The 21882-nt window shown below is 64.9% G+C and overlaps 1 protein-coding gene across 3 annotated transcripts in view; it reads left to right on the forward strand.

The window, feature by feature from the left end:
• Positions 1–21882, forward strand: part of MAD1L1 (mitotic arrest deficient 1 like 1) — a 233017-nt gene that overhangs the window by 188620 nt on the left and 22515 nt on the right. For all 3 annotated transcript variants that reach the window (XM_043915437.1, XM_043915439.1, XM_043915438.1), the window contains 2 exons: positions 232–439; positions 21176–21366. In XM_043915437.1, coding sequence (XP_043771372.1) covers positions 232–439; positions 21176–21366 — 399 coding nt within the window. The remainder of the gene's footprint in view (positions 1–231; positions 440–21175; positions 21367–21882) is intronic.

Here is a 21882-nt window from a genome sequence, read left to right on the forward strand (position 1 = left end):
GAAAAGCCTGGGGCAGGAGGGTCCCTGCGAGGCTGGTGAGGACCCAGACGTTCGCGGATAGTGTCTGAAAGCACACACTGGATGCCGATGCTCAGGGGGACATGGATCAGAGCGGGGGGCTCGCACGCTGCCTCCTGCCGATGCCCCAGAGATGGGGGGCACCCTGTGGGCTGGCTTCTCTTCGCGCTCGCCCTTGGGGGCTCTGACCGCCTGCCTGTGGCCCTCCCGCAGGGTGACTACGACCAGAGCAAGACCAAGGTGCTGCACCTGAGCCTGAACCCAGCTGGCGCGGCACGGCAGCGACTCCGAGAGGACCAGCAGCAGCTGCAGGAGGAGTGTGCGCGGCTGCGGGAGCTCGTCCGCTCCCTGGAGGCCGGCGGCCCCGTCACCGCCCACCTGGAGGCCGCCGCGGGGCTGCCCTCGTCCCGGGAGGTGGCAGGTAGGCCCAGGTCCTTCCATCCGTCCCTCCGTCCAGCCTGTGCAGGAGCTGGGCCACGGGCCTCCGGGGGGTGGGGGCCCCGGTCTGCAGAGTGAGCGCGGTGAGGACCCGAGGTGGCATCTCTCCAACCCAGGAACAAGTTAATACTGTTTATCAGCGCGTGTGTGTCCATTAATCACAGGGACACCAGTGCTCCGGGAAGCAGGGGCTATCTCTCACAGTCTGAGTACACTTCCGGACCCAGCGAGCCCTCTGCAGGGGCCTGTGACAGGCAGGCGGGGTTGGAGCTGCCTCTTCCACCTCGAGGGTCTCACCCGCTCTGCAGCTCTACCTTGGGGCCGCAGTCTCTGACCTCGCAGCTTCTCTGTCTCCAGGCAGTACAGTGCCTGCTGCGCGCCGAGGTCCCCGAGGCCGGCCCTCAGGCAGAGGCGGGTCCATCACCGCCACGCAGGGAGGGCATCGTCTGGGGGCTCCATTTTCCCAGGGGCCAGCCAGTTCAGGCCCAGGGGGAGCCTGGGGGCTGGGGGCCGCCTGCAGCCTCTCTCCTTTGTCAGAAGGTGCCAGGCACGGCTGCCTGCCCTGGGCCTCGAGTGGCTGGTGGGGGGAGGGGTGCCCTCCCTGGCGCCCCTGGAGCACGGCCCCCGCTCCCGTGTCTGCTGCTGGCTCTGCTCACCCCCCCACCCCCGCGATGTCTGCGGGGCGTCCGCGTCGGGAGGACACGGCTGCTGTTTTCCTGACATTTGCTGCCTGCGTTTCCAAGCAGCTTTTCCCCCGGGAAGCCCTTTCCGCTTCCTCCGCCCGTGTCTGCCGTGTCAGGCTTGGAGAGGGAATGCAGGCGTTGTCTTGTCTGGAGCCGGGCTCTGCCGTCGCCCCGTCCCCGGGGTCGTGGGTGCAGCTCCTCCAGCCCGTGAGCTCCCACTGTCGACCTCCGCGTGGAGCCAGCCTTTCTCGGGGTGTCTGGTCAGCGGTCACTGTCCTGTGAGCCCGTGGAGGTGGGAGGCAGGCCCAGCACTGGCCCGCGGGCCTGGAGGCCTCGGTCAGCCGCGGCCTTGACCGGAGCGAGCCCGGCCGTCCTGCGGGGCCGCATTCTGCCTGCTCCCCGTCCCCAGGGCGTCCCGAGCGGTCCTGGTCCCACGCCTGTCGGCCCAGGGTCATCTGTGAGGTGGGGGTCTGTGTGCCGCCAGGCTCAGCAGGGACCCCGAAGTGCAGGTCTGCCGGCCCCTCCCGAAGCCCTGGCTCCACAGGCCGCACCCGCTCTCCAGCTGCTTTGCCGTGACCGAGTGTGGGGCTGGTGGACGGTGACCGAGGCGCCGTGTGAGGTGCACACCGTCCTGTAGACGCGTGCACGCCCTTTCCTGCCCCCACCCGCCTCTCCCGTCTTGTCTTCAGGAGCCTGGCATTGGCTGCCCAGTGCCGCCCAGGTTGTTCTGTGGCCAAACCACGGCTGAGCCGCCAAGGCCGCCGTGAGGGGGTCCCTGCGGCCCGGGGTGGGCTTCCCGGCCCGCAGAGCTGTGAGAGGCCTCCCGCAGGGCCCTCAGCAGGCGGGCGGCCAAGCGTGGTCTCCAGGCCCGCACTCCTGTTCTCTCCCCGGGCTCCTGCAGCCCCGCTTCGCGAGTCGCCTGTGTCCTTGACGAGTTCAGGAGCTGGGAATGCAGACTCGGGCGCTCAAGGTGTCTCTTCGTTCTGCACAAGCATTCACACCATCTGATGTGACAGACCGTTTACTCCTCAAGTCTGCCACTCCTCCGACCGGCAGGCTGCGTGCTCAGCTGTGGGGACGCAGCTGCTCGGAGCCTCCTGGGGCGCCCGACACGTGCCCAAGGACACTGTGGGCGTCCGGACAGACGGCTGGCTGAACCTGGGCCCCAGCTCTGCCATGTTCCCTGAGGCACCACGGAGAGTGGGACCGTGGCACCTCTGCAGTTGGGACAGCCGGTGGGCGGGTGGTTTAATGGTGAGTGACTTAGGAAGAAGGACTCCAGGCAGCTGTGGTCATGGCCTGAACCAGGCTGAGTGATGCCACGACTCTCCCCAAAGGCCAGGAATTGGCAGCAAGTGGCGCTGGGGGAGGGGCGTGACTGCCAAGCTCAGGAGCACGAAGGATGCGCGCCCAAGGCATAACCGAGAGGCCCACCGACCCCAGGCTTGACCCAGCTCCATCTGTGGGCTGCGGCCTCTCTCCCAGCAAAGTCGGATCATAGCGCTTCCCCCGGTGTGTGTGGAGATCCAGGTCCCCGGGCTCCATCTCAGACCTGCTGGGTCAGAATCCCAGGGGCCCTCACCCCTGCCCCTTTCACCCCCTGGAGCCTGATCAACCCGAGGAGACGTGAAGGTGCTGAAGCTGGAGGCCCCCTCAGACGCTCAGTTACTGCTCAGTGGCCCTTGAGCTGAGCTGACTGGCTGGGAGAGCCCAGTGCTGGCTCTGACCAGGGTTGGCTGACGTGTGCAGGGGTGCAGAGCAAGCAAGTGGGAAAGTGTGCCCGGAGGACACGGGCCATCAGAGGGGTGGAGACCTCCGGAAAGCGTGTCCTTGGAGACAGGGAGGGGCTTTCAACAGCAGCACACGGACGAGAGACTTCAAATTTCTCCAAAATGAAAGACAACGATCTTCTGGAAGTTAAGAATATAAAAGAGTTAAATGATGATCTAAATAGTGGATTTTTAAGATAAAACTGAGAAAGTTAATCTGAAAAGCAGAGAAACAAGACAGTGAGATGGGAAACAGGAGGAAAAGGTGAGGCAAGTCAAGGAGCCGGCAGCCCGAGGGGGCCACTGTCTGAGTCCTAGCTGCTCCCCAGAGGCCGGGAGGACAGGGCACACCCGCGCTGTCTCAGGGACCTTTCACAGCACGGAGGGGTTGCCTTTACGTGTGGGGGTGCTGGGCAGGGCCCGTGGTGGCAGAAAGCCCCCACACACACTGGAAAAGTGGGTCAAGGGCCAGGGATCACAAGACGTCCCTTCTCAGCAGCAACTCTGGCGCTGGGACCTCGGGCGCTGCTCCAGGTCCCCGGGAGCCTTGAGAATGCCCGGTGCCTCGTTGGTGGCTCCTAAGCTCCCAGAGGACAGATGGCGAGGGCACTGAATAGCTGAATGGGTGGCCGCCTGTGCACGGAGCGTGCCGTCAAAGCCTGGCCTCTGTTGCTGTGTTTCTGTCTGGCCAGGCTTCGCATGGTCAGCAGAGTCACAGCTCAGCAAACGCCCTCCCAGGCCGTCCGCGTCTGCCTCAGCACCCAGGACTCCAGCAACGGAGCCAGGCTCTGACCTGTGACCTCCCTCCAGCCGTAAAAATCTCAGCACACGGGCGCCCTAACCTCCAGAGTCTCGTCATGGAGAGAGGGCCCTCCCCGCTTTACCCCGTGGCCCACGGGCCAGCCCCGCACCCCGGATGGGCTCATCTGCTGTGTATACGGGGTGGCCTGGGCTCTCGGCCTGCAGATGCCCTGGCGGTCGTGTAGGTGGGCGTGGTCTTCACCGTGACAGCTGGCGGCCAGGATGGGGGCAGCCCAGCAGTGGAGGTGCCCCGGCTCCCTGGAGGTGTCAGCCTCGCTGCCCTCATGCCGGGAGCCGTTCTGGGGGCCGGGAGGGACGGTGCGGGGCAGCCGCCCGGCCGCAGGTGACCACACCACGACAGGTGTTCCTGGACCTCGGCCCTCGGTTGGCGGGAGCCTGCACCCCGTCCCCCGCCCCCGCCCCCCTCCTGAGCTGGCTCAGCTCCGCGCGTGGCTCCCCACCCACCCAGCCTGGGCCAGAGAGATTACTAACTGGGGGTTAATTAGGTAATGCATTAATATTAAAATACCTAATCTTGTCAGAGCAACACACAGGAGGTGATCAGATTTGTCCCTGCCTGACTGTGCCGCCGATCCCGAGGGTCCCTGGAGAGGGCTGTGCCTGGGCCCCTGCCTGGAGCCCTGCTCGCTCTGCTCGGGGAAGAGGCCACCATGGGGAGGCGGCCGTGGGCCGGCCCGCAGCAGCTGTGCCGTCTGCTCTGTCTATCTGCAGACCGAGGCTCACCCCCTTGCCCACTTCAGCCAGCGCCCGCCCTGTAGGGGGAGGACAGGGCTGCCGGGGCGTGGGGGAGGCACTGGGGCCCCTGGCCGGAGCCGCCGGCCTGGATTAGCACTGGCCGGGACGTCACAGTGCTGAGCACAGAGTCTGGGCCGCCGCGGGTCACCCGTGAGGACGCTGAGGCTCCACGTGGCTCGACACCCGGCACAAGGTGGTGGACTTAGGGATACATGTGGCCACTGGTCTGGCTACCTGAGGCGTAGAGGTGGGTGTAACCTGGATCAGAGAGCCGTACTCAACAGGAACTGGCCTCTGAGCACCTAGCCTTCGGGGAGCAGGGAGAGCCCCCAGCGTGCAGCAAGAAGGGCCTTGCCTGCACTTTCCCCGATGGTGGTTCTCAGCTGGAGGGGCCGCCTCTGAACAGCCAGGAAGACCGCAGGGAAGTGGGGAGCGGAGGCAGGAGTCGTGTCCTTCCCCTCCCCGCCCCCCCAGCAGAACCGCGTCGTCCTTCTCACTGGCATTCCCGGCCTTGCAGCAGGCGGGAGGGAGGCCTGCTGGGGTCTTCGAATGCCCGAGCAGCACGTAGGTGGACCTGAAAAGCACTGTGGCGGCTTCGAGCGGAGCTGACGTGGAACCCGAGCCACAGAGGGTGGGTCAGACATGCCCAGACCGTGACCAAACCTGGAAAGTGAAGGCAGGACGTAACTGTGCCGGTTCCTGTGAGCGTTCTTGGTTTCTTTGGGTGATGCCGGCGGTGGATCACTGGGTCACGTGGTTCGTGCACTGTGAGCCTCCAGGCTGGCTGTGGTTCCGCACCCACGCTGGCCCCACGGGGGTCCGTGGCTGCACGTCCCACCAGCTCTGGGCCCTTCAGTCATTCCCAGGTAGTCACAGTGGAGGCCCACCGTGCTGTGACTGGCGTTTCCCTGACGGGTAAAGATGTTGAGCCTCATTTGTTTCACGTTAGCCCTTCCTGTATCCCCTTGGGTGGGTGGAGGCCCAAGCTTTTGTCCATTCTTTGTCTTTGGCTTGAGTTTGGGGGTTGCGTTTCCTAGCAGAGGCTTTCTCAGAGCAAACACCTATAACTTGGATGTGCTCTAGTGATCAGTTCTTCTCTTTTAGGAGTCAGATCTAGGGACTTTGGCAAACCCAAGGTCAAAACCCTTTTTCCTCATGTTTTATCTCTTAAGTCTTTTATTTCTGCATTGAAATCTGTGACCCATTTTGTTAATTTTTCCTGTCGTGTGAGATTCAGGTTGCGGTGGGGGACTTTTTTGTCTGGGGGACTTTCTCCTGTAAATGTCCTGTTACTCCAGCATCGTGTGTTGAAATGGTGTCGTGCCTCCGTCAGTCACCTCTGTTCGTTTGTCACGTCAGCTGACTGACGCCGTGGTCCTGTCTCCTCACCGGCCCTCCTGCTTGCAGCTCCGAGCGTCCCCGCAGTGTCTTGGTAGCTGGACGGCAAGTCTTAAGGTCAGCAGTGTAATCCCTCCCACTTCACGCTCTTTTTTCAACATCGTCTGGCAACCCTGTTTCTGTTGCCTTTCTGTTTAGCTTTAGGTTCAGTGCGTCTGTATCTGCAGAAATCCTGGTGACCTTTACACAGGGAATCCATTGAATCTGTAGATCAGTTTGAGGAGAATCTGTATCATTAATGTGCTGAGTCTTCCCAGTTCAGAACCAGTGTGTCTCTCCACTTACTGAGGCCTTCTTCGAGTTCGTTCATCTGCATCTTGTGGTTTTCAGCATACACACCAGTTACATGTTTTGTTAGAAATAGACTTTTGTGTCTTTCATTTTTGTTAATTTTTAGTTCTCCTCCGTGCGTGTTTTTCTTTATCGTCTCCATTGTTCTGTGCTTGTGTATGGAAAAGGAAATGGCAGCCCTCCCCAGCATTCTTGCCCGGGAAATCCCACGGACCGGGGAGCCTGGCGGACTGCAGTCCGGGGGCCGAAGGCGCGGGACGCGACCGACGACGACAGCGACGCCGAGATGTGGCTGGTTTGTGCTGGGCTCGCAGCCCGTGGCCTCGCAGCCCGTGGCCTCGCTGAGGCCAGTCAGCTCTGGGAGGGTTCGGTTTTCACTCTTGCAGTCGTGTCGTCTGTGAGCAGGGCCTGCTGCGTTTGTTCCTGTGGATCTGACGCCTTGTGTCACACATTCTCCCCCTGTTGCCGTGCGGCTGGGACTTGAGGTGTGCCGGGCACCGGTGGTCAGCGTGGGCACTGGCCCTCGTCCTGGTCCAGGGGGCGCGCGGTCAGCTCTGGGCTCTTTGCAGATGCCCCTGCTCGTTCCCATCCAGTCTGAGCCCGCCGAGAGCGTTTGTCAGGTTAGGTGTTGAGTTTTTTCAAATGCTTTTCTGCATCACTTATAGGCTCATCTGGTTTTTCTTCCTTACACTGTCGGTGTGGTGGGTTACTGTGAAAATTTTTTACGAATATGTTGAACCAGCCTTGCATTCCTGCTGTAAATCGCCCTCATCTGTGGTATATTTTTCTTTCCACACGTTACTGAATTCAGCTTGCTGTTTCGTCTGTGGTTCTGGTGTCTCTGCTCACCTTGGTCTGAATTTCTCCTGTTCTTTTGTTGTCTGATCCAACAGAGCAGTGAGGAAAGGCAATGCACAACTTTTCCTCTTCGCAGATGACGTCTTTGTCTACACAGACGAGCCCAAGAAGTTTTTTAAAAAAACGAATGCAGTGAGTTCGTCGGTGATTCTGTGTTGCTCTTACATCCTGCGTGCTCAGCCACTTCAGTCGTGTCCCGCTCTTTGTGACCCTGTGGACCATCGCCTGCCAGGCGCCTCTGTCTGTGGGCTTCTCCAGGCAAGAATACTGGAGAGGATTGCCATGCCCTCCTCCATGGGATCTTCCCGACCCAGGGGTCAAACCCAAACCCGTGTCTCTTTCGTCTCCTACATTGGCAGACAGGTTCTTGACCATTAGCACCACCTGGGAATCCCATTATATCCCGCAACCTTGCTGAATTCACTTTCCATGATACGTGTGTATAATACGAATATGACATCTGTGAGCAGTTAGGGAAGCTGAAATCTAAGACATTATACCATCCCTGCTCACTCTCCAAGAATGAAATTCCTGTGTATAATTCTAACAAAGCGCATAAAAGGTCTGTGTGCTGAAAACGACCGCGCATTGAGCAAGGAGTCAGAGGACTTCTAATAAAGGAAGAGCCAGACCGCGTTCAGGATGAGAGCCTCCCTGTCGGGAAGCTGTCCCTGAGGCCCGGGCGGGTCCCGAGCCATGGTTTCCTCGGGAGGTCAGCTCTGCGTCAGCGGCTTCTTCCCCCTCTGCCCACGCAGGTGCTTCTGGCTGGCGATCAGCCGTTCCCTCCTTGCAGGTCAGCGCCTTCGTGAAGGGCCGGTGGGTTTCCTACGTTCATCTTTCCCAGGCCTGGAACTTGTGAACCTGTGGCCCGAATCCAGTGAGGGTAACTCATGGTCACCAGAGCTGTTAATAACCAGGCAGGCGACCTTGAACTGGTGAGCGGACAGACCCCTGGTCAGCCGCCGCCCTGCCGCTCAGCATGGAGACGGCCGACGACCGGTGTCTGGGGCTCCGTAAAGGGTCTGAGGGGCCACGTGCGAGAGAGGCCTTGAGGTCCGCAGGGCGCCAGGCCCTGTGGGGGACATGCCGGGAGGGGCCAGGGAGCCAGGCAGAAGGCAGAGCACGGGCCGCAGTGCTGGGCCGGGGCCCCGGCGATGGGCCCACAGATGCCTGCACCTGGGTCAGACCCCGCACGTGTACACCCAGAGGGTCGGCTTTACTGCATACTTAAGACTTTTTAATAGAAACAGCATCTCACTTGATTACTAATAAGGAAGCATTTTTTACCCCCTCTTTTCCCAATGGTCTCATCACAACCAGAGCGCCTTTATCTCTTCTTCTGCTCACTCTGTACAGAAGTTTAACTTCTTGTTTTTCTTTATGATTATTTTGTATAGAAAGTGTTAACTTATTTTGGAGCTTCATCGGTCTATTCCATTTAAGATTAGAAAGTTCTTTATTGACTTGATAAATTCTGTTTTCTTCTGTGACTTTTTGGCTTGTATTTTATATTTAAAGATCTAATCTGCTTGGAACGTATTTTGGGATGTGGCATAAGGTGAAGGCCTCAATTGATCTCTTTCCTGATCACAGACAGCTGCCCTGGTGGCATCTATGAGATAATCGTTCCTTGCCCTGGAGGTTTATAATGTGTCTTTATTTTTCTTTGTCTTTATTCCATGGCTTCTGGGTGTTTATTTCATTTTTCTGTTCCACATCTTTAGTAATTATAACTGAAAGTGTGTTTGCATATCTGGTGTAGAGCACGGCTTTTCCCTTTTCTTTCCCTTCATTTAGATTTCCTTAGCTTGTTTATTATTCTAAATGAATTTCAGAAATGTTTTGTCAAGTTCAAGAAAAAGCCATTGAGCTTTTGGTTTTTATTGACACTGCTTTAAAGACATAAATTAGTTTGGTCGGCGAGTTTTCAGCTTCGTTGCGTCCCGTGTCTCTGGATGGGTGGGGGAGCGCCAGGCCCATGGGACCAAGAGGGGCCGGATCAGGGCACCCCGCATGCTGGGAGCCCCTCTGTAGGCGCGGGTCCCGGATGTGTGCCTCTACCCCCGCCCCGCTCCTGGCCTCCGTCTGCTGCCGGGCCGTGTCCGGAAACGTGGGTCCAGGCCGCCTTCCTCCAACAGGGGCCCGTGCGTCTCCCTGCGCCCCCAGCCCCAGGCCCCAAGCCTGCCTGCTTCTCCTCCCATTCTCGGGGTTCTCCTGGGGTCACCTTTGCTGGAAAAACAGAAACAGCTCTAGAACCCTTTGCCCGGCGGCTCCCCTGACAGTCACAGCAGGTAACCTATGGCTCTGGTGAGGCATCTACTTTGGAGGCAGGACCCGAGCCCCAGAGAAGAGCCAGAAGCTCCTGGCAGGGCGCGCGCCTTCTCAGGGACGCGGGCCCACGAGCCAGGGGCCTGGAGGCATGGGGAGGTCACCGTGCTTGCTGCCGGGGTCAGGCAGGGCCACGTGGGCCCGACGGTGGGCGCTGCTGCCCTGGCTGCTGCCTGGAGCTGCTGGGCCATTCTCAGCACCTCCAGCGTGGCTTCCCCAGAGCCCAAGACGACCCCTGCAGGAGCTGGACATCAGCAGAGCCCCTGAGCCCAGGCGCACCCAGCGGGGGTGGCACCGGGTCTGCCCGCTGGGGTGTGCAGAGAGCCCGTCTCGTCGGCCGCTGGGGTACGGAGGGCCCCCTCGTCGGCCGCTGGGGTGCGGAGGGCCCCCTCGTTGGCTGCTGGGGTGTGCAGAGGGCCCCTTCGTCGGCCGCTGGGGTGTGGAGGGCCCCCGCGTCAGCCGTGCCCAGGCAGGCTCTGTGTGGAAACCGCCTGGCACTTTAATCACTGTGTGTCCCGGGCTGCTCTCTCTGCACTGTTTGTTTGCTCTTGGTGTCAGGTAATAAAGGGCAACACCATCAATTAGGTGTTTAATTGGAGTTGTAAGGGAGTCGTGTAATTTAATCTCCGGGTTTGCAGGCAGACAGGCTGAGGAAGGGGCGTGCCAGCCCCCACCGCGGCGGCTGTGGGCCCCTCTGCCTCCTGCTGCCCGTGAGCAAGTCCCTGGTGGCCCTGCCGTGTCCCGGGCCACGGGCAGACCTGACGCCGTCCAGGGGCCGGACCCCAGCATCAGCACCAGCCCAGCGCCCCCACCCGGCGCCCCCAGCCAACCCTGTTCTCCACGTTGGAAACACCCAACGGCTAGGCGAGGCCGCCTGCTCAGAACATGGGTGGCGGGGGAGTTCCGGGGCAGTCAGGCTGTCTGGGCAGGAGCGGCCCTGCAGGGCCGGTGTCTGCAGCGTCTCTGGGGTCCCCACGCCCCCTCTCCCCGGCTCCCGGCTCCTGACGGGACTCCTCCACGAGCTGTCTCCTGGGCATCGCGGGATTAGCGGGCTCAGAACTGGCCTCCCCGGGCTACAGTGAGAGTCCCAAGCCCATGAGAACGGCCCAGGCCCCTCGCTCCCGTCACCGAACGCTGGCAAGCTGCAGAGCCGCGGGAACTCCGTCCGTGGCTGGTGGGGGCCCAGGATGGCGCAGCCAGTCTGGAGGCCAGTTTGGTGTTTTCTTGGAAAGCGACTGGATGATGCAGCCGTCGCACCCCTCAGCATTTTCCCAAAGGAGCCAGACACACGTATGTCCACACGAAAACCTGCAAGTGCCACAACCTGGGGGCAAGTGGGGCCTTCAGGAGGCAAGCGGGTGAGTAAACCGCGCTCCGTCCAGACAGCGGCCCGTCGTTCAGTGCTGAGAACAGATGAGCTGTCGAGTCAGGAGGAAGACACGGAGGAAGCTTCCATGCCCATGACTGAGCGAAAGGAGCCGGCCTGGAAAGACCGCAGACCATGTAACTGGCAGCACGACCTTCTGGAGAGGGCAGATCGGTGGAGACAGGGGATGAGGGGTGTCGGGGGGCGCTGGGGAGCGGGGTGGAGCCCTGGGAACGTTCAGGGCGAGGAAGCTGTCCTCTGTGCCTCTGGGAGGCTGAATGCTGGCCGTTCCACGTTCGGTCGGACCCACAGGCGGCACGGCCCCCAGGTGAGCATCACGGCAGCGGTGGGCCGTGGGGCTCGTGGCTTCTGGGCAGGCTCGTGAGTGAGGGCTCCCCGCTGGTGGGTGTGTTGATGGGGGTGGGCGCTGTGGCTTGGTTTTGAGGCAGTCCTTGTCACCTCCAGTTTTGCTATGAACCTGACGCTCTTCTGATAGTCTTTAGAAAGAACAGCAACCTAGACGCCCAGTTGTCTGCCGTTCTACTTGAGCAGGTGTTTCCACTGAGCGCCCGTCCCGACAGTCCGGCTCCGGGACGTTAGGACTCCCCGAAGGGTCTCGCTCCCGTTTGCAGTCAGTGTCTGTGCCCCCTGCAGCCCCATCGGCCGCTGGCTCTGCCGGTGGGTCCCCTCTGGACGCCTCACAGGAAGGGGGTCCCCCAGCCCGTGGGCGTCTCATCGCTGTGTCTTGGGTGACCCCCTCTGCACGCCCTCCGTGGCGGGCCCCCCGTCAGCTGGCGCCCACGGGCTCTTCGCATGCCCTGGCTGCTGTGAGCACCTGGTCCGAGCCCCGTGTGGACGAAGGTTTGCGTTGCCCTCGGTGAGAAGGGGGTTGTCATGCTCTGCGGTACGTTTCTGTTCAAGAAACGGCCAGAGGGCCTCCCGGGTTCCTCGGGGGGCTCCAGGGGGGTGCTCTCCTGCCGCTGCTGGGGGCCCACAGCGGGGGGTGCTCCAAAATCGCCGCCACCTCGGGGGCCCCGGAGGACCTCCCTCCCCGCCCTCGCTGGGCAGAGCCTGTGCTGCTGGCGCTGCGGCTCCTCGTGGTCGGGGGCCTCTGGAGAGGTGGGGGCCGGGCGGAGGACGGGGGAGAAGGCTTTCCCGCGGCCAGGGGGGCGTCAGTGGCATCTTCTGGACTCCGCGGTGGGGGAGCCACATGCTGTCACGTCTGGACTCTGCAGGGGGCCACGTGCCGTCACGTTGTTGGTGGTCAGCCCAAGCCCCACTGCCTGGGCCAGGAGCAGAGTTCACGCAGCCTAGATTCTGGTCCTGATGGCCACTGACTGCTGTGTGTCCTCAGGCGAGTCCCTTGGCCCCTCTGAGCCTCCACTTCCTTCCCGGGCAGAGGCTGTCCCTGACCGGGGCCCTGTGTGCCGGGACAGCAGGGCCGTCCAGGCTGAGAGGTTCTGCAGGACGGCCCGCGCCACCTCCTTCCCCCACCCCCCACCAGTGGGCATGTGCATCGGGCTCGCTCCATCTCACAGGCGGAGCCAGGACACTCTCCGTGTGGTCACTCCCAGGTCACCCTAACCCATCTTCCCAGAGGTGCTCGCCCGGGCCTGGCTCCGCTGGGAAGCCTGTGTCCTGGCCCTGCAGACCCCGCAGGCTGCCCTCACCCCGTCTGCTGCTTCCCAAGCCTGCAGCCCAGCTGGTTTGAAGGCTCTCTCTCTGCTCCCGTGCCATCTGAGGAGGTCCTGCAGTTCAGCCGTGAGGCCTCGCTGCAGACGTCGGCAGCTTTAATAGACCGCCTTGCCTCCAAAGGAGGAAGAGAGAGACAATTTAAACTCTTGTCTCGCCCAAAGCAGACAGATTGACTCATGAACGACTCAGTCAATAAAAGATGAGCTCTGGAAGCCTTCCCTCTCTGAGAGGGAGCTCGCCTTCCAGGGAGTTCGTGTTCTGCGAGCCCACCACCAAGAATTAATAATGCACGCAGCGTGGGATGGACAGAGCCAGAGCCTCCTGGAACCGCCCCCCACTCGGGACAGTGCCCGCCGGCCAGCAGCTCACAGCTACCACCCCGGGCTCCTCCCCACCCAAGCCTGCAGGCCAGAGCCCCATCATCCTCTGCTCCCCAGAGTCTCCTCCTCTGGCAGGCAGCCTGCAGGGTGTGTGGAAGCCCCTGGAAACCCACGTCAGCCAGCGGTGTTCTCACGATCCGCCTCGGGGGTCGAAGGCGCTTCTTCTCTGGGGGGTCTCTGGCCCTGCCGAGTGTGTGAATGTGTGCGAAAGAATGTGCACGTGTGTGTGTGTGTGTGTGCACACGTCAGCACATGAATATATCTCCAGGCGCTTTGCTTGTGACTGCCAGAGCCCGTTTCCCTGTCCTGAAGTGGGGGTGCGCGTGGTGATGCTTTGTGGGGTGCTTCCAAAGTGTGAGACCAGCCAGCGTGTGCAGAGGGAGCCTCAGCTGGCTGGATGAGAGGCAGTCACGAGCTGTGCACCCAGGTACCCCCCGTGGGGGCTTTAGTTGGGAGACGTGGGTGGTCAGCAACCAAGCAGGTTAATAAGTCATCATAGGGCAGCAAGTTCCACGAGGGCACCAAACGTGGGGCCCAGAGGCCGTGCTGGGGCCTGGGCAGGGGGTCAGCCTTGTGCCCAAGGCGGCCCAGAGGCAGGGTGGGTCCTCACTGCAGGGCTGGCTCTGCCCGTGGGCCTCTGGGGGCCCACCCGGCTCCCCTGCTCTCTGGGTGATGCTGAGCAGGGCACTGACCTTCTCTGGGCCTGACCTCACATCTACCCTGCCCAGGGCTGTCTGGGTCCGGGGGGGAGCAGGCTGTGGCTGTTCGTCCAGGCTCAACTGGCCATCTGTTCCCAAAGGAGCCAGTGGGTTAGCACTTGGCGTGGCTCGGGCCAGGGGACAAGCCGCCCCCTGGGCCCCTGCTGCAGCGTCTTGGCGCTGGGGGAGGGCAGCTTCCCGAGAGCGTGGTATGGCATCCGCATCCGTGCCCGCCTGTCACCCCGGGACTCTCCCACCCCGTAATCTGGTGGGCTGTAATTGCTGGTGTCTTTTCAGATCATTTCTGTGCAAGGTGACAAGCTGCTTGCCGAGCGAGCAGTTAACCACACAGCGAGGCCCGTTTGAAAGCCGGCGCCGCGCTCACCAGGGCGGGCGTCTGCCAGGCAGCCTGGCGGTGGGCACGCGTGCTGCTCATCTGCATGTAATTCCAGGGCCACGTCTCCTCTCTCGCGTGAAATGTGCAATTTCCTGCCCCACGGGGGGCCTGGGCTCATGGCGGAGAGACTGTTCTGGGCCCTCTGGCGGCAGGAGACTCTGGCCAGCGAGTCTGGGTCCCGGCCTCCTGTCGCTGCAGCCAGCAGCGGGGCTGGTGTGCCTGGCGTGCCCTTCCTGGAAAGGCGTCCGGCCTGGGTGCTGAGTCGGGAGGGGAGCGCGGGACCACGGAGCTGCCAGACTGGCCGCGAGCCCCTCAGCACCTGTGGACCACGCGGGCTTCTCTGCCACCTCCCCTCCCCTCCTCCCCCAGCAGGAGGCTCTGCCGTGTCGGGGGGCAGCCTCGCTCCGCTGTGATGGAGCGCTCGTGGAGCTCGGCGCCCACAGACGCCCCACCGTCTCCCCAGTCCAGGTGGCCCTCGGGGCCGGGGCACTCACAGCCCCAGCCCTGCAGTGCCAGCTCCCATGGTGGCTAATAAAGTTGCATCAATATTTGATGCCTAATTATTAAATATTTAAAAATGTAAAACTGAGCTAGTTTAGGCGTTCCCAGACATGAATAATTCAGCCCTAGCAGGGGCCCTGCACAGGGCCTGAGCAGAGCCAGCGGTGCTCACGGCCTGCCGGGGCCCGAGGCCGAGCGTCCAGAGGCCGCAGGGAGCCCTGCTCCCCAGGTGGACCAGCCTCCGTCCAAGCCACCGGCCGGGGCAGTCGGGAGAGCCGGTCCACCCCTGTCCCCAGCCTCGGCCTCCCCGTCGCGGAGCCGGCCACGGAGGCTGCTCCTGGTGAGCAGTGTGGAGCTAGGCAGCCTTCACTCCCGCCGTGGCTGCCCCTGCTGTGCCCGGGGGGACAGGCTGTGTGTGAACGTGGGAGCTGGCGGTCCCGCTCTTAGAAAAGCAAACGGTGCCCCCCAGCCCGCGTCCTGCCCCCCACCCCACCCGCCCCCGCCACTGGGCAGTCCCGAAGGCCTTCCTCTTGCCGTTTCTCAGGTGTCCTGGGAGTGGACCCTTTTGCAGAGAGATGCTCTTTATAACGAAGAGGAAGTCAACCTCTTGTTGCTTTTATAAAGCCTGAAGATCTCAGCATTACCTAAGTGTTTTTTATTCACTTTTCAGAAAGAAAAATGACTCTGTTCTGAGTCCCCAAAGGACAATCTCAGACGCTGCTCCCAACTCCCAGACAGGGTCCTTGCAGGAGCGCAGCCTGCACAGGCAGCCCGCGGGGCCTGTCCATGGCCGGCTCGGGGCGCCCGCGCCGGGTCCCTCCATGGAGCGGGCGCGGGGAGGCCGCCGGGGTGCCGGTCCCTGCACTAGCCCCCGTGGTGCTGTCAGCGCCCCCTCCCATCCGGGGCCCCCAGCCGCCCTGGGCTTTGCAGCACCACCGTCTGGGGACGGAAGGCCTTTGGAGCACCTGCGGGAGCCTCGTGCTGCCGTGACGGCCGCGGGCGGCGTCCTGGGGAGGGCGCGGGCCCGCCCGTGATGGCCGTGGGCAGCCCTCTGGGAAGGGCGCGGGCCCGCCCGTGACTGGCCGCGGGCGGCGTCCTGGGGAGGGCGCGGGCAGCCCTCTGGGAAGGGCGCGGGCCCGCCCGTGACGGCCGTGGGCAGCCCTCTGGGAAGGGCGCGGGCAGCCCTCTGGGGAGGGCGTGGGCAGCCCTCTGGGAAGGGCGCGGGCCCGCCCGTGACTGGCCGTGGGCAGCCCTCTGGGGAGGGCGTGGGCAGCCCTCTGGGAAGGGCGCGGGCCCGCCCGTGACGGCCGTGGGCAGCCCTCTGGGAAGGGCGCGGGCAGCCCTCTGGGGAGGGCGTGGGCAGCCCTCTGGGAAGGGCGCGGGCCCGCCCGTGACTGGCCGTGGGCGGCGTCCTGGGGAGGGCGCGGGCAGCCCTCTGGGAAGGGCGTGGGCCCGCCCGTGACTGGCCGTGGGCGGCGTCCTGAGAAGGGCGTGGGCCCGCCCGTGACTGGCCGTGGGCGGCGTCCTGGGGAGGGCGTGGGCGGCGTCCTGGGGAGGGCGCGGGCAGCCCTCTGGGAAGGGCGCGGGCCCGCCCGTGATGGCCGTGGGCAGCCCTCTGGGAAGGGCGCGGGCAGCCCTCTGGGAGGGGCGTGGGCCCACCCGTGACTGGCCGTGGGCAGCCCTCTGGGAAGGGCGTGGGCCCGCCCGTGACTGGCCGTGGGCAGCCCTCTGGGAAGGGCGTGGGCAGCCCTCTGGGAAGGGCGCGGGCCCGCCCGTGATGGCCATGGGCAGCGTCCTGAGACGGGCGTGGGCAGCCCTCTGGGAAGGGCGCGGGCCCGCCCGTGATGGCCGCGGGCGGCGTCCTGGGGAGGGCGCGGGCAGCCCTCTGGGAAGGGCGCGGGCAACCCTCTGGGAAGGGCGCGGGCCCGCCCGTGATGGCCGTGGGCAGCCCTCTGGGAAGGGCGCGGGCAGCCCTCTGGGAGGGGCGTGGGCCCACCCGTGACTGGCCGTGGGCAGCCCTCTGGGAAGGGCGTGGGCCCGCCCGTGACTGGCCGTGGGCAGCCCTCTGGGAAGGGCGTGGGCAGCCCTCTGGGAAGGGCGCGGGCCCGCCCGTGATGGCCATGGGCAGCGTCCTGAGACGGGCGTGGGCAGCCCTCTGGGAAGGGCGCGGGCCCGCCCGTGATGGCCGCGGGCGGCGTCCTGGGGAGGGCGCGGGCAGCCCTCTGGGAAGGGCGCGGGCAACCCTCTGGGAAGGGCGCGGGCCCGCCCGTGATGGCCGTGGGCAGCCCTCTGGGAAGGGCGCGGGCCCGCCCGTGATGGCCGTGGGCAGCCCTCTGGGAAGGGCGCGGGCCCGCCCGTGATGGCCGTGGGCAGCGTCCTGGGAAGGGCGTGGGCCCGCCCGTGACTGGCCGTGGGCAGCCCTCTGGGAAGGGCGCGGGCCCGCCCGTGATGGCCGTGGGCAGCCCTCTGGGAAGGGCGCGGGCCCGCCCGTGATGGCCGTGGGCAGCCCTCTGGGAAGGGCGCGGGCCCGCCCGTGACTGGCCGTGGGCAGCCCTCTGGGAAGGGCGCGGGCCCGCCCGTGACTGGCCGTGGGCAGCCCTCTGGGAAGGGCGCGGGCCCGCCCGTGACTGGCCGTGGGCGGCGTCCTGGGAAGGGCGCGGGCAGCCCTCTGGGAAGGGCGCGGGCCCGCCCGAGACTGGCCGTGGGCGGCGTCCTGGGAAGGGCGTGGGCCTGCCCGTGACTGGCCGTGGGCAGCGTCCTGAGAAGGGCGTGGGCCCTCCCGTGACTGGCCGTGGGCAGCCCTCTGGGAAGGGCGTGGGCCCTCCCGTGACTGGCCGTGGGCAGCCCTCTGGGAAGGGCGCGGGCCCTCCCGTGACTGGCCGTGGGCAGCGTCCTGAGAAGGGCGTGGGCCCGCCTGTGACTGGCCGCGTTCCTCACGGCCAGCAACACACGCCATCCTCTGGGGACACATGAATCCCACCCCCTCCGGGGCTCCTCTTGCCTCTCTGTCCTCCGCTGGCCTCCGCACACTGCCTGGCGCTTAGACCGCAGCCCGTCACTGCGGGCTGGCCTCCCCAGGCGGCGTCCCCCTGTTGTCAGCCCCCTGCCCCACCGTCCACGCTGCCCTTCCTCTGCAGTTCCCGCCCCGCTGTGTGTTCGGGGGGCTGCGGACGGCAGGGTGGGGCTTCTCAGAGACCGTCGGCTGCCCTCAGGCCCCAGGCGGGAGCCGGTTTGCATGGAGCTTTGCGGCCCGCCTTGTTGGGTTGGTGGTTGGTCGTGCTGGTGGCCCTGGGATCGGATGCCCGTGTGGATCCCGCTCCTGCTCCCTGCAGGAGACGGTGTGTGAGCCCGTCTGGCCTGGGAGACTCGGCCTCTGCTTCCGGAGGCTTCTGTGTGGTGTCCTTGACATTTCTCCTGCCCGCCTTCCGAAATCTCTTTCTGTAAATTTCCCGCCAGCTCGGTATTGGGGCGCCCAGGGCCGCTGGTTTCATCCTGTCTTTGGTCTTTACCGTTTGTCTTCTGTGTCTCTGGAAGGCGTCCTCTGCTGTCTGAGCCCCTCCCCGACGTCCATGGGAGCCTGACCCCCGCCGTGGGGCGGCCTCTTGGACGAGGCTGGACATTGCCGGTTGTCTTGTTCCCGTCTGTAGGTTAGAAGCTCCTGCGAGTCCCGTGACCCCGATGTCTTCTGTGGATGCTTCTTTGGGTGGGCGGGGGGCGGAGGCTGGCCGGGGCCTCCCTCTGGGGCTCGTCTGCCGGACACCCATGTGGCCCCAGCCCCCTTTCCGGAACGGCCGCTGCCCAGCTGCTGGGGTTGAGGGCTCAACAGGGAGCTCAGCTGCCAGGCCCCTCAGTACCCCCCAGATACAGAGAGACCCTCAGTCACCCCACGACCCAGAGAGAGACCCTCACTCCCCCCCAGGCACAGAGAGACCCTCAGTCCCCCCAGAGAGACCCCCCTCACTCCCCCCAGACACAGAGAGTCCCCCTCACTCCCCCTCCAACCAGAGACCCCCTCACTCCCCCCCAGACAAAGACCCCCTCACTACCCCCCCAGACACAGAGAGACCCCCTTACTCCCCCCCAGATGCAGAGAGAGCTAGGGAGACCCTCTCCAGCTGTGCTAATCAGTGGGGCTGGGGGAGACCATCCCTGCCACAGGTGTGAGTCCCGGGAGCATCTTGCGGGCGTCTCGGGAAGGGAGTGTCTGAAACGGGCCTTTGGGCCTGAGGCTGGACTCTGTCTCCTCCCAGGGAGGCGAGTCCCCCGGGGCAGGAGGAGTGGGGTGACGCCCTCACCCGGACCCTCAGACCCCTGGCTGCCCAGACTGGGCGCAGGCCGCCCGTGGCCACAGCTCAGGCCTGCTGGTGGGGTGGGGAGGAAGGCTCAGCTCAGAAGGGACTGCCCGCAGGCTGGAGGGCAGGACGGGCAAGGGATGGCCGGCGGGTCCCACACCACGGCTTAGGGCCCTCTCAGCTGCGCCTGCTGCCCGGGCTGGCAGGGAGGCCAGGGGCCCTGCGCAGGGCCCAGGGGTGAGGCTTTCGTGCCTAGCACAGTGGAGCGGCCTGGGAGAGCTCGTGAGGGTGACGTCTGGGGCTGGGAGCTTAGCAAGCCGGGCAGCTGCTGGCTGCTGGCTGCTGTCGGCCAAGAGTGGCTGTCGCTAGCAGGTCAGGCCCGAGGCCAGCCCGGGCCCCGGGGGGACAGCTGTGACTGCTGCAGGCTCCGGGTCTTGGGCCCCTGGCCCCACCCGGGGAGGCCTCTGCTCGCTCTGGGAGAGGCTGCGCCAGAGCGCTGCTGTTTCCACGGAGGAAGGCCTATCTTTTATTTATTTAATCCAAGCCATTCTGTGAATTATTCATTCGCATTTATGTAAGCGATTGAGCTACACGGATCGTGGGGGCAGGTCAAGGCACTGACTCTGCCCCGAATCAAAGGGGCCGCCCCCAGGGTCCTCCCTGGACTCGCCCGTTCAGCGGGTCTGCTGCCCCAGGCCTTCTCCCATGGACCAGGCCGCCCAGGGCCAGGTACCCTCAGCCGGCGGCCGCCCGCGAGGCCTGGAGGACGCTGCCCCCAAGCCCTGCGTGCGGGCCTCGCCTTGTGGGCTGAGAGGGCTGCGCTGGGCCCGGGGCAAGACCTGCCCCACGGGGTCCTGGGGCCGTCCCGGCAGCTCCGCGAGCAGTAGGCAGCTCGGGTCACTCGCCTGTTGTGGGGTCTGTCGGCGGGGGAGCAGGCCACGTCTGCACACAGCGGGCATCCCCTCTCACGGCCGGGCTGCGTGCGTCACCCGAACGCTCCCGTCCCCATCGGGCGTCCGAAGCTCATCGGCGATGTGGCCTGTGTCCGGGGTGAGATGCCCCCACACGCTCGGCCGGGAGCGCTTCCTCCAGAACAGGTTTTCCCCCCGTTAACGGCCTGTCCTCGGTGGCTTGGCTAAGGGACACGGGGAGAACCTGGGGTCAGAGCGGCCAGCTGCCTTTCTGACTTTGAAGTCTGATTACTGGGTTGATCAAGGGCCCTGTCCCCAGGCTCGGCTCTGGAGTGAGGGCGCCCCTCCGGCCTTCGGGGCAGGAGGCCATCCAGGAGCGCGGGGGCCGTGGAGAGGCCTGGCGTTGGGGTCCCTGGTTCGGGGCTGGGCTGCCCCAGCGCTGCAGGCCGTGTAGACAAGACTCGGGAAGTGTGCTAGAATCCTGGCGTGTTGTGGAGCCTGTGAGGGTCGTGAGGTCTGGGGTCAGAGGGCCCCACCTCTGACGCGGATCTGCAGTCAATGGTCGGCCGCCCAAGTCCACGCTTATGAGGCGGGGGACCCTGCACACACCTCGCGGCCGCGGTGGCTGCCACCCCCGTCCCCCCAGCAGCGCCCGGCCCCGGGCCCCACTCAGTCCAGCCTAATTCTCAAGACGGCTGCATCCCCAATGACCCCTGGAACCAGTGTGGGGGGAGAGGTGGGGGGTCTCTCTCCCCAGAGTGCGGGCTTCCTGCCCGCCCTGTCGCCCCCTCTGAAAGACACCCTGACGACATCCGCTCATCTTAAAGCAGCCCCGCCAGGGCGCTCACACCTGCACCAGACGCCCTGGGTCCTGAGGGTCAGCCTGCGGCAGGGGCCACTCGCGTCCCCGTCACAGTGAGGGGGTGGTCCTCGGGGAGGGCAGGCCGCACACTAGGCTGAGGCTGGAGGCCTCGGGGTCCCACACCCCCCGGGCAGCGTCGGGCCTCACAGGCTACTCTGCGCTGAGTGGAGCCGGCTCGTTAATCACGGGGCTGAGCCGAGGTTTAATTGCCAGGACGGCGTCTCGGGGGGAGGACGTGTGTAACTGCTGTGTGCTCCTGGTGGCTTCACACAGCTGCTTCCTCCCCGTGCGGACCCACCCTGAGCTTTCCAGTTAGGACGGGGCCCGGGTGCCCTGCCCCACCCCACACCCAGGGAGCCGGTCTTCTCCCAGGGGCTGGTCTCTGGGAGGCCGGCCGGGGAACCACGGGCAGCGTGATCCAAAGTCTCCAGATGACCTCCGCTCCCATGGCCCCCACCCCCGTGCTTCTCGGCGGCAGCCTGGGGAGTGTTTGCCACTACCCCGGCTAACGGGACAGACCCGGGGCTGGAGTCCCGGGTGGGGGTCCCCGTCCGCGCCCAGAGGAGGGGTGAGCTCGCCTGCTGCCCGGCTCGCTGTCCTCATGGGGAGCCGCACGTGGCCACCTGGCCCCCGGGCGTGGCATGCACCCCCCTCACCCCTCAGTCGATGCCCTGCCGCCCCTGACTGTCCTCCTGAGACCCCAGGGAGCTGACCCCCCTGTCCCTCCCCGCAGAGCTGAAGAAGCAGGTGGAGAGCGCGGAGCTGAAGAACCAGCGGCTGAAGGAGGTCTTCCAGACCAAGATCCAAGAGTTCCGGAAAGTGTGCTACACGCTGACCGGCTACCAGGTGGACATCACCACGGAGAACCAGTACCGGCTGACGTCCATGTACGCCGAGCAGAAGGCCGACTGCCTCATCTTCAAGGTGGGACGCGGTGTGCCCCGGGCCCCGCCCTCCTCCCTCAGCGTCCACCCCCCCGCCCCGCCCCGGGGGCCCAGGACCCCGCATCACAGTGTTCTCTGGGGGCTGAGGAACAGGGGGAAGGTCAGGGAGGGGCCCTCAGCGCGGCCGCGGGTGCAGCTGGACGGTGGTGGGCGGGACCAGTGAGAGAGCCCTGAGCCCGAGCTGCTCCCGTGGTCGGGGGCCACCAGGCCGGGGCCCCAGGGAGGGCTTTCGGGGGCCAACAGCGTGGCTTGGGCTCTGCCGCACCCGATGGTGGGAATCTAAACAGCTCAGCGCCCTCCTGCCCTCTTGCTGGACCCCAGGGCGCTGAGTCGGGGCGGGAGCCCCGTGTCCAGCACGGCCCCCTGCCTGCCGGCTCAGAGCACGTGCAGAGTGTGGGCTGAGGGCGGGAGGGACCCAGAGAGATGGTGGCCGGCGGGGTCTCCCCTCCAGGCGCCCTGCGTGGAGCACCTGTCTCACTGGGCTTGGACTCAGGGC

The sequence above is a fragment of the Cervus elaphus genome, chromosome 10 (genome assembly GCF_910594005.1).
Source record: "Cervus elaphus chromosome 10, mCerEla1.1, whole genome shotgun sequence".
NCBI classification, from domain to species: domain Eukaryota; kingdom Metazoa; phylum Chordata; class Mammalia; order Artiodactyla; family Cervidae; genus Cervus; species Cervus elaphus.